Source organism: Populus nigra, chromosome 10 (genome assembly GCF_951802175.1).
Source record: "Populus nigra chromosome 10, ddPopNigr1.1, whole genome shotgun sequence".
Lineage (NCBI taxonomy): Eukaryota > Viridiplantae > Streptophyta > Magnoliopsida > Malpighiales > Salicaceae > Populus > Populus nigra.
Genome location: NC_084861.1, coordinates 11,661,479 through 11,673,499, shown reverse-complemented (window position 1 = coordinate 11,673,499; position 12,021 = coordinate 11,661,479). Strand labels below are relative to the sequence as shown.

Genomic DNA, 12,021 nt, shown 5'->3' with positions numbered 1-12,021 from the left:
GATTGTTGCTAGTTTGGTGTGTGTGGTTTTTTTCTCCCTTACTTAATTTCCATGCTGAACTTTAAAAATATAAAATCAACCCCTGGAGTTTGTTGTTATTAAAATTTCATCCCTGTTATTTTTATTATAATTTTTTTATTTAGAATAATTTATGAAATTGATGATTTTTTCAATTTTATCCATGATATTATTTATTTATTTATCATGTTCGATTCTTATTCTTTTAATTGCTATTTTTTATATGATTTTTTAAATTGTGTTTTTTTACTGTATCGACCCCCCCCAAAAAAATCAAATCTAGTCATTTTCTTCTATCATTGCTATTTTTTTACCTTGTAATTTTTATTTTATCCTCCAATATTTAACTAATCTAATGTTTAGATTTTTAGTTGAGTATGATCTATAATTTAACAGGTTGCAAATTTAAAAGATTAACTCTAATTTACAAAATTGACACGAGCTTCCTTGTTTTTTTTAGATTTTTTTTCATATCCCAACATTTTTTTATTCACTTTCTATGTGTTTTTTTTTAGTCGTTTTGAAAATAACACGGGTTGCCTCATCTTTCTGTGAGTTTTTGTTAAGTTTAGCTTTCTCAAATGATTTTTGTTTTAAAATTAAATTAGCTGATTTTATCCCTCAACAATTAATTCTTCAGGTGTCAAGTTTCTGGGTTGAGTCCAGATCAAGAATTTAACGAATTGTAGATTTGAGAGTTTAATTTAGATTTACAAGATTCATTCGGGTTTGCTTTTCCCCACTTGTTTTTTCAAGTTTTTTTTTTATGATTTTATCCATCAATATTTTTTTATTTGATTTCCATGAGATCTATCTTTTTTTTTAAAAAAAATAACAATGACTGTTCTCTGTTTTTTTTAATAGTTTCATTCATTAATATTTTGTTATATTTTTAAATATTTTTTTATGGTTTTGAAAATAATAAGGTCAAGATGGTTTTATTTTCTTGGCCTTTAGAAATTTTATTTTTTAATTAAATTAAATTAATCTTGTGAGAGTAAGTATGAAATAATCGATTGATGATATTTTGTTTTTACTTGATTTCTGGGTCACTGCTATACAACACTGTGCGTCTCTTTCCATTACCAAATTTTATTTATTTTTTAATTTTTTTAAATATTGATATCATATTAATATGATTTTTGATGTTGATAAAAAATTCTCCCGGCCCGCATGCCGCTAGAGAACTTTATCATAGTAGACAGGTGTCAAGTCAAGTGTCGTTGGTTTTTTCAGCACACAGGTGTTTGGTCGTGGATTTTTTTAAAGATTTTTAAAATCAATATATCAAAATAATTTATTATATTTTTTCAAAAATGCTTTTTTAACGCGCAGATGAACGCCTAAATAGTGGTGGCATGTCCTACAAGAAGAAGAAGGGGAAAAAAAACAGTGACTGTAAAATAATTTGAAAAATTAAGACAGTTTATAACGAAAACATATAAAATATAAATAAAAATAAAATCCAATATATATATAGAAAGAAGTCATCTCCTTTATAATAAAATAACAGAATCTGTTATAAATCGAAAGATATTTTTTTTTAATTTATATTTGAGCTGATTACAATACTTTTAATTTTCACAACAATAATTTTCATATTTCGTTTTGATTTATTAGAGACGAAACTAAAACAAGTTGGAGAATCACTGTAACTCTTCTCCTATCTGCAATGGGAGTCAGCTGTTCATATGGACCTTTCTCCCACGCGAACAGTTGTGCCCTTAGTTGTGAATTTCTACGTTCCTAAACTCTTTTCTACCTCCATTTCTTTTTATTTTCACCCATGCATATGCTGTATCGTTCTACCATGTTGTTTTGCCTTTCTTTTCTCTGTTCTTATCTCATATCAAACTGGAAGTTTCTTGTATCTTTTATTCCTTTCTTCCCTCTTGGTTGTTTATAGAATCCATTTCTGTTGGTTATTCATGGCAGGGACACTTCCTTTGCCTGGTGAGATTAGAATGGTTATTGCGCTACCAGCTGGGGGCGGATCGGATCGGAGTGTACTTTGGGAATCCGATGAAATTATGTTGTATTTTATAGAAGCAAAAAAGGTGGTGGAATATTAGCCAGGTTACTGAAGAAAGTCCACAAAGAACCAGAACTACATTAACAACAACATGACGTGGAGGATGAAATATGTATTTAATATGTATTTTTTATACTAATAATATATACAGCGCTAACATTTTTTTTATTTAATAAATTTTATGTGTGAATTTATATTACAAATTAATTTTAATAAATTAATTTATTAGACATAATCAGTAAATAACTCAGGTTGTGATATTAAATATTTTAATTTCATTGGTCTCTTAATTTTTTTGAATTATATTTTTATTTATTGTTAATGATTTTTCTGTAAAATTTATTTATAAAATAGTTTGTAATTTATTTAATTTAATGTGTATAAGTTTCTCAATTTAATGTAAAAAAAGCATTGAAAAATTTTACATGTTTATTTTTTTTTTCACGAGTTAGTGTTTCAATTAAATTTTTATTCTTAAATTTTTAAAATTTTTCCCCTTAACCTTTCTAATTTTTTTTTTATTACCTGTAATTTCATGTTTTAATTCAAGTTAATAGTATATTATTCTTATAAAATCAACTTATTTAATTAGTTGAGTTATTGAATCTCTCCATTCAAAATGCGCTTACAATATTTTAGGAGACAAATAATACAGACCTGCTAGACCGCATGAGCACCAGCCTAGTCATATCATATTTCGAGTCCCGACCGGCGACCGGAGCTGCAGAAGGCAATTCTTGGTCCCTTGGAAAACAAAAGCGAAACAGAGTTTGATGGATCTGTACATGAAAACCCTGGAACAGGTCCCCGGTTCTCAGCGGTCAGCATTACTTGGAGCTAGTGAACACAGGAAAGCAAGATAATATCTAGGTAGATCAGCGGCCCGTGGTATCCAGGGCTGCCGTTTGGTTGTTTAATCTATGGGCTCTCCTCTTCAGCAGTCGGCCGTGAAAGGGAGATTAAAATTCTAACCATTAAAAAAGCACATATCAAGGGAGATTAGGACGGCTATCCGCGAAATGCATGCTATATTGTTGCAAGCTATACATGTCATGTCCACTGCTACCATTGTTCGACTACAGAGCGAAACAAAATAGTAATTGTATTATTAATATGAGATGTGTATACATATTTGGTTTTCTTTCACGGATGCCATTCTGAAGGAGATCTGATTGATACCTGCATTTCAATTACCCACAAAGGATCTTTCATTTTCCTTTCCTTTCCTTTCCTTTAGTTTAATTACTCTCAACGTGTCATGGATACTGAGGCCGGTGTCGTCCTCAGTGTCTAGACAAAACCGAATACATTCCCGATGACCAATAGGACAGCTACGCAACCAGAAAATGAAGTTCAGCACGGAAAAAAAAAGAGGGGGGGGGGGGGGGGGGGAGGCATTTTGGTTCATGTTTTCTATGATTTTCCTTCCTCCGCTGCTGCATCAGCATCTTTCATTTCACTGCCTAATCTGACGATATCTTCCACAAGAATCTTTCCTTCTGTTGCAAGAAAAATACAGAAAATAGTAAATCATACTCGGAGTTAAAAGGCATGACGAACATATATATATATATATATATCTTTTTTTTTTTTGGCGGGGGGGGGTGTGGTGAAGGGATTGATTTTCCATCTACATGTTGGATGCTGCATAAAAAACAACCCCCAACAAATAACATGCGATAACCAAACCAAAATTGCATATTCACGTGATCGGTACATAACACTGCAATCGAATCATATTATAGAGGCATCTAAACACTATTCATCCAGTGAAGATGATAGCAAGAGATTCAATGAGAAATGATGGAATTCATCGCTAACCTCTGTCTTTGGAAAGATTGCTTATGAGCTCTTGGATCCCCTCCTTTCCCAGGTGGTCCTTGAGGTACATAGCAGCAGATGCAACCTCCTCAGGAGTCACTTTCCCATCATAATCCCTGACATCAAAATGAAAGATTTGTTGGATAAATAGACACATTGTAATCCTTAAAACCCACTACAGAGTTCAGACCAAAGTTACTGAGCTAGGGCACTTTGTTTTCTTTCTTTTAAGCTTGCGATGGAGAATTGCAGTTTTACTGCAAGCAAACTCTGGATGCAAGAAGACAAAATGAGCTAAAAGAAAGAGGTTTGCCGAATAATTCAGTGAAGCATGTAAATGGTAATTATCTTGCAGGGACAGTAGGAGCAGCAACATTTCCTAACAGCGGCTGGGATACCAGCAAATTCAGATCACATATATCAAGCTTATAGAAACATGAACATCAAATAAAATCTATTGCTGCAAACCAGTAATAACGTTCCAAGAATTATTTTTTGACTACTTCAACTGAAAAACCTAAGGTTTTCAAATTGGGCCACAAAATTGCCAGATTAACTCCAAACTATCACAAATGCTGTTTGCTCCCTTATCATCCTGCTCAGTTTAAGTCACTGAGACAATCTTCACATATTGAGTGAACAAGTAAGCAGTGCCAAGTTGTGAACCTTTTAGTCGTTTACAATAGCAAAATATTTTGATTGTTGTTTTGTTTACCACCCAGGATATCAAAATGACAAATATGCCTCTTTTCTTTTGGGGGCATTAAGACTTCACAACGAGCTTTTGACAGATTCACAATATTCAGTGGACTCTGTAAGATGTAGTGAAAAGTACATCACTAGCCTTGATGTTTCTGGACATCTGCAATTTCAGATATCTAGCTGATATTCAGAAAACAAGTTCTTTAGGCTACATCTGAAGAAATTTCTACGTGCAAGAGATAATACCATGCAATTTCCAGAGTGACAACGTAAAACCACCACAACCCCCATAGTTTCCAAGATAACAAAAACACAAACCTATCAAGCAGGCGCCATCGATCTCCAATTTTGGCATCAACATCGTCAATTTCCTTTTCGAGCTTTTGGAGCATGGCATCTACCTGAAATGTGTGCACATCAAAGCAACATCTGAGTTACAACATACGATCCAGAACCTCAAAGAGTATGCATTAGTATTCTACAAGAAGAAGACTTCAAATGTAAATAAAAAAGGAAAAAGATGCTAACATAACAGAAGATTCTTCAAATAACTTACTCTATTGATCAGGGCTGAAGAAATTTTGTCAGAGATAGCTGTCTCAGCAGCATGATCACTATCCTCTCTGGCAGCTTTGTATGCCTTCTTAGCTTCTTCCTCACCTTTGGTGCCTTCTTTATCCACCATATTGTTATACAAGTCTATCTGGAAATGGACATAACAGATGAGTGAGGTAGAGGAAATGCAACTTAACAAAGCCCAAATCTACAAACTCCAACAGTGTAGCTCTTCATCATGAGAATGCCCTAGATGGAGATCCCCAAATAATTGATTTATCAAAGTTTACTAAAAGGGTCAGATACTCGCTTAACATATACGAAGTCTCGTATAAACTGATGAGAGCTCTATTACCATTCTATCAAATCCAAACCATTATTTACCTCTGGCGAGAATGCATACAAAGAAATTTACCCTTGGCAGACAGCTTCCACTAAGACCGTCAATCAACAGAAGAAAAAAAAAAAACAGAAAAAAGAGCACTTTTTTAACGGCGTTGCCGGTTTAATCTCCCAGGAACAAGAATCTTATCCTGAAAAGGAACTAATGCAGTATATTTCCAGCCTATCTAAAATGGATAGAGGTTCCACTGCCTGGGCAATCTAGGAGGTTTAAACCATACCCCTAAAAATTCTCACAAGGTTCAAAATGAATAAATTAAATATGCAGATAATGCCAGGAACATAAATATGAATGTCATAAACAACAAATTGTTCCAAGGTTCAGAACACATAAATTAAATATGCAGATAATGCCAGGAACATAAATATGAATGTCATAAACAACAAATTGTTCCAAGGTTCAGAACACATAAATTAAATGTGCAGATGATGCCAGGAACATAAAGGTGATTGTCATATAGAACAACATTGATATCATACAGCAGATAAACAGGGAAAAATCACCAAAAAGCTCATGTGATGACGAGGTTAAAAAGGAAAAAAACAAGAAAAGAGGGAGATTCCACCATATTAGCGAGTCATGTAAAATCCAGATTGTCAAAAGGAATAGAGAAAAGTGTTGTCATTCTCTTTTAGGCCCTCAAAATCAGATGTATAGGATCACAAATAAGGAATAAGTTAGTTGTTCCTACCTCCTTTTTGACAAGGCGCAGGAACTCTTCACGCTCCCTGCTCACAGACTGGAAAAAGAAGCAGTGAAGAAAGTAGACAGTAAATTATATGACATAAAAATGTATAACAGAAAACAAACAATCCTGGTCCTTACAGATGCAGAAGCTAATACAGCCAATGCACGGCTGAGTTCACAAAGCTGCTCATGTTTCTCCAATGTTTTTGCTTTTGCCTGTTCTCGTGCATCTCTAGCTGTTGGAATACTCATCTCTTCCAAAGCCACATCCTTTTGACTACTAATAGATTCCTTCATCTTGGCCTGCTCCTCCTCCTCCTCCTCCTCCTCCTCCTGTATAATTAGTTTATTTAGAACAACTAGAAAAAAGCAAAGCATTTAAACAAAGCACAATAAATCTAGCAACATAAGGCTACTATATGAACTGCACAGCCAGAACAGATGCTCAAGACAATCAAATTAAGATCAATGTGTTCCGAAGAATACAGTGAACAGAGTCATCGCCTAGTGCAACAGTAATAGCCTTGATCTGGCAGCTAAGGTACGCAATTTTTTATTTGAAAGCAGACATTACATGCAACATTACTGATGGGTGGATCTGTCTCTGAATTCCCTTCCCTTTAGGAATGTGTAGTGAGATATGATATTCAAACACTGTATCTTATAAATCTAAGCTAAACATAGAAAAAAAGGTATAGAGGACACCACGGAAGCTATAGGGGTGAAATGAAAAAAAAAAGAGTGGAAATCATGACAAAGAAGCATTAAAAAATACATCAAAATAAAACTAATAGGAAATGAAATCTATCAGCATAGCTCTCGTGCGCACACATATATGAAGCACACATATCATGCATGTATGTGTAGAATTTTATCGGACCGCAGAAAAATCATTTGGAAAGGGCTGTAACTCCAACAGTAAATGCGAGAGCAAGTGCAGAACAAATAATCAACCTTGATCAGTTCTTCTTGCATTTCTAGGTACTCCAACTTTCTTCTCCTTTCTGAAACTGAATCTTCAGATGGCAGGGCTGTAACTCCAACAGTATCCACAACCTCGTCCGGAAGAGATGAGAGTGTAGCCTGGACAGCTTCCTCAGGCCTAACTTTTCCAGAAATAGAGAAGGCTCTGTAGAGAGTAAGGATGATAAAATTTTAGATTGCAACCATGCTTCTTGAGATATGTATGAAAAAATATAAAGCATTAAGTTACCTGGACAATATCAACAGAGAGGATGGGACAGAGCGATTGAGAGACAAATCCAGCCAATCATGCAACTGCAGAGAGAGATAATTATCTACTTTAGAAAATGGTGAAAAGCATATTCAGGGGAAAAAATCGAGACAGTTTTTAGTTATCATGTATACCAGGAACTTAACTTCAGGTCATTGGATGACATCTGAGTTTTCATAGCCAGGTGGGTGAATTAAACAAAGAAGAAAGTTGATGCCAATTAATACTAAAATAAATACCAAATGCTTCAGTTCTTATTGAAAACCTTAAAGAAATAGGTATGATGAAATCTTTTCCTTGTTTACAACAGTACTGTGGCACATTAATTGTGCAGAAACTAGCTTGGCTCAAATCTTTTACTTAGTTATATACAGCTGACATTGAAAGCATAAGCATGGTCCAGGGTGCATGTAATTATGAACTTTGACATTTTTCTTTTCTCAAGTGTACACCATCATCATAGAAGTTCTTCTTCCACATATGTAAAAGCAACAAAGTATCAATTTTTGACAAACCTGTTGCCGCATTTCCTCCACAGAAAGCAATCCAAGCAAGCCTCGGTCTCTACATGCTTGACGGAGTTCAGCTTCAGAAAGGGACTCCACACCCTCAGCTTGAATCATCTTATCATCACTCTTGATCCTGCCAGATTCAACAACTTAAAAAGTTTTATGAAGCAAGAATTTAATCAATGATTCAGAGTTTCATGATGAAAGTTCTTGTCCCCTCATTTTGGGAAGTTCCAAGTGCTCAAATGGGCACTAACTTGTCTGCAAAATATTTTAAAGATTTTAACATGTATGTATCCATTTCATAGGCATTAAAAGTCAGATCTGATGGACATGCGTCAACAGTTTTTTCAAATCATTATATATAATCAGTGAATTTCTAAATCAATTAGGAAATAACAAACCCGAGTGCTCAAATGGGCACTAACTTGTCTGCAAAATATTTTAAAGATTTTAACATGTATGTTTCCATTTCATAGGCATTGAAAGTCAGATCTGATGGACATGCTTCAACAGTTTTTTCAAATCATTATATATAATCAGTGAATTTCTAAATCAATTAGGAAATAACAAACCCGAGTGCTCAAATGGGCACCAACTTGTCTGCAAAATATTTTAAAGATTTTAACATGTATGTATCCATTTCACAGGCATTGAAAGTCAGATCTGATGGACATGCTTCAACAGTTTTTTCAAATCATTATATATAATCAGTGAATTTCTAAATCAATTAGGAAATAACAAACCCATTAAGCTATGAACTGGCTAATCAGGAAAAACCCAACATTCTTCGCAGGTCACGCCATAAGTCTTCACACAATAATTGTGAAAAAGAACAGCTTTCCTAAAAATACCAAAAAAAATAAAATAACAAGAGATATCCTACTCTTGCAATCTTCTCCGAAGCATATAACGTAGATATGCATCTGTTCCATATGGGCTGATACCCATATACTTACACATGTTTACTAACCGGGGCCTGCATATAACAACCAAAGCAGTACATTGTTAAATCAAGGAAGTCTTAAAAAAAGAAAGGACAGGATACTTTCAGAAATAGTGCTGTGACAACAGAGATGAGGACCTGCTAATGTTATCCAAAGTAAGCTCATCATTGAATAACTTGGCAAAGCCTAAAATTTCTTCATTGGAAACACGGGAACCTGTTCTAACCTGTTTGGATGGCAGAATGACAACAGACATTAGTTTGCCATGCAAGAGTAGCACATAAAGTAGATGTCTTTCTCTTGCTTGGAGGAGGACAGAGAAAAAAAAAACCTTGTTCATAAACTCATCAAGATCTTCCGCTGTCTGCTTTGCTTCTCCACTTCGAGAGGTCTGGACTTCTTTTGCCATTTCTTTCACCGTGTCTTGAAGAAACTTTGCGTATTCAATTCTTGCATTTAGTTTTCTTTTTAATGCCTCCTACAAGTCCAGCATTGTACTTAAATGGTTTGAAAATTAAAGATGGACAGTTAATATATTTGAACAAGTATTAAGGTAGGACCACCGACTCTTTCCCTACAAAACCATTTGATACAGTGACCAATGGAACCAAAAAGCTCAAAAAGTGTATCTCTACCTGTTCCTTCATCCTGTCCTGGAAGGTTGATGGCAACATGTTTGGAAATAGTTTTAGGAATACTGGCAGCAAAAACTCCATGAATGGAACTATGATGAAAACAGCGAAAGGGACCAGCCTAAATATGTCGGCAGTAGTGCGTGTAAGTTGTTGTCTTTCCCTTCTTGAAAGACCCTTCCCATTGGCAAGTTTCACCAGTAACCTCGAACCAATCCTAACATCAGCCCAAAGTAATTTTGTACCCAACCAATAGTGCTGCAATGTAGACTTAAATTCATCCTTCCAATGATGAAGCTTCTTAGCCCAGTCTTCCCTAAATAAAGAATAGGGTGTCAATAAGCAATCGACAACTTAGTGTAAACGAAAAGAAACGAGAAGCATAACTTTTAACCTGCTCATAGAAGCAATGGCTCTCAAAGCGGGGCCAATACCCAAAAGCTTAGCCCATATTTTCTGCATTACTGTTTTAGCACTCTTTTGGGACTCTCGCACCTGCTTAGCCTTAGCCTTGGCTTTAACCTCAGTCAAATCTTCAACAGCTTCATCACATTCCTCCGGCGAAGCTTCCTTCACCTGTTTGGTAGCCTGCTGTTCATTTCTATCGTTACCATGCCCATATTCAGGTTTACCAGCAGTTGCTATTGAAGCATAACGTAAAGACTGTGAATAACACCCAATCCCCAAGGAAGAAACAAAATCTCCATTTCTAATTCCATGACCTAAACCAAAAGAATTACGCCTAAGAAACCCTGCTGCTGATGACAATCCACCTTCAATTCTACTATCAGTATTCGCAAATGGATGACTAGTAACCCATCTCGATTCTTGCGAGTCATTTAATTGAGGCAGTCCTCGCCCATACTTGAAACTCGAAAAAACCCGAATCAAGTAATTCGGTTCACTCAAGGAATCAAAGAGGGATCCCTTTCTCCGCAAGATTGCTCTCGAAGCCATTGTTATTAAAACAAATTTCAGTCTCTAAGCATAAACAAACAGTAACATATCTGATACACCACCTGACTTAGCCAGCCTGTAGTTCACAATATTAATATTAATACTAGTTAAAAATAATAATAAAAAATTAAAACCTAATCACATATCACTTACTTTCTCCAACAAAATTAGCTCAGGAAACAATAAAAATAAATAAATAAATAAATAAATCATAACAATTATTTGGTTTATAAAGCATGAAATTAACCAAGAAAAATAGTTGAGATTAAAGAAACCTAGCAACACCTCAAAGTTTCAATTCATACGAGCAAGGCACGCAATTAAACAAACTCATAAGTGATTAATGACAACAGAATTTGACGATGATCAGGTAATTGATCATGAGGATTTGATTAATAATCATAATAGAATTAGAAAGAGGAGGAAATGGTTTGACAATTACCCTGCAAATCTGAGAAAATGGAGTGGCGAGAGAAAGTGGAGGCCGAGTCAGTTCGCGAGCGAGCAAGAAGGAAGGAAGGAAGGAGCTGTGAATGCTGCCTGGGCTCGGGGGCGCTTGTCTTTCTTTGACAAATAGAAAGATATTCGGGTATATTACCGTGTGAGAGTGGAGCCCGTTTGTTTTCTATTCGTTCGATTAGTGTCTGCTGGGAAGTTCTAGACTGGACTGAACCGTTGGATTAGGGATTCATACTGGTCCAAGATCCTGGCGATGATTTAATTAATTAAAGGGGGATTATGTATGATGGGACTTGGGAGTAATAATTTCCCAAAAATATGTAATTTATTTAATTAATAATAAAAAAGGTCCATTTTACATGTGACGTTGTCTTTTTTTTTTTTAAAAAAAACAATTACGAAAAAATCACAATAACTTTCTCACGAAATTGTTACTGACATTCTGAAATATTAAGATTTGATAGATGTATTAATATTACAAAAATCCTTTTTTTTATTTATAATATTTTTTATATATACAATAAAAAATTATGATAAAAATATTTAAGGACACTGTGAATATAAAACAGGTTTTTAAAAATATCTACAAATTCTAAGAAAGTATTTAAAAACGCACTGTATTCTTAAAAAATTTAATTTGTTTTGTCAAAATTTAATATATGTTATATATTTTGAATTGTTTTGATATTTTGATGTCAAAAATAATTTTTAAAAAATAAAAAAAATCATTAACATGTATTTTAATACGAAAAATTATTTAAAAAACAACCACCACCACACTATGAAACATACTCTAACACAATTGCTGTAATTTGTTTTTGTTATCTTGCAAGAGTTGCTATAATTTTTTATTTTTTAATTGAGAATAAAATTATATTTTTAGATAAATCTTGATTTAAATTAAAAAATATTTTTTGTTAAAAAATTAAATAGACTTTGATCATCTCTGACGATGTTCTTAACCAACAGCACTGGGCTGCTATCAGATTAATTAATTTTATAAACTACAAGAACTATATTATAATTAACTCTACATTTTCTTAAACACTAATTGTTTGAAGAATG

At 34.2% G+C, this 12,021-nt stretch overlaps 1 protein-coding gene and 1 long non-coding RNA gene across 3 annotated transcripts; one reads left to right on the top strand and one right to left on the bottom strand.

Annotated features, from left to right (window-relative positions):
- The first annotated feature begins 1,465 nt into the window (after window positions 1–1,465).
- On the top strand, window positions 1,466–2,240 carry LOC133704289 (uncharacterized). Its single transcript, XR_009844037.1, has 2 exons — window positions 1,466–1,748; window positions 1,954–2,240. It is a non-coding gene; the product is annotated as an uncharacterized LOC133704289 (long non-coding RNA).
- An 895-nt stretch (window positions 2,241–3,135) lies between these two features.
- On the bottom strand, window positions 3,136–11,142 carry LOC133705456 (uncharacterized). Of its 2 annotated transcripts, none has more exons than XM_062130671.1 (15): window positions 10,940–11,142; window positions 9,935–10,573; window positions 9,544–9,856; window positions 9,240–9,386; window positions 9,046–9,134; window positions 8,848–8,940; window positions 7,968–8,094; window positions 7,432–7,496; window positions 7,173–7,347; window positions 6,357–6,551; window positions 6,223–6,270; window positions 5,130–5,276; window positions 4,892–4,974; window positions 3,872–3,987; window positions 3,136–3,549 (listed from the first exon to the last, which is right to left on the bottom strand). In XM_062130671.1, exons 2-15 carry the CDS (start codon window positions 10,495–10,497, stop codon window positions 3,464–3,466), a joined length of 2,247 nt encoding a protein of 748 aa, XP_061986655.1. In that variant the 5' UTR covers window positions 10,498–10,573; window positions 10,940–11,142; the 3' UTR covers window positions 3,136–3,463. The 2 variants fall into 2 exon arrangements, with proteins under 2 accessions (XP_061986655.1, XP_061986656.1); XM_062130672.1 differs by having other exon boundaries at window positions 6,357–6,542; window positions 10,940–11,141.
- Between the last annotated feature and the right edge of the window lie 879 nt (window positions 11,143–12,021).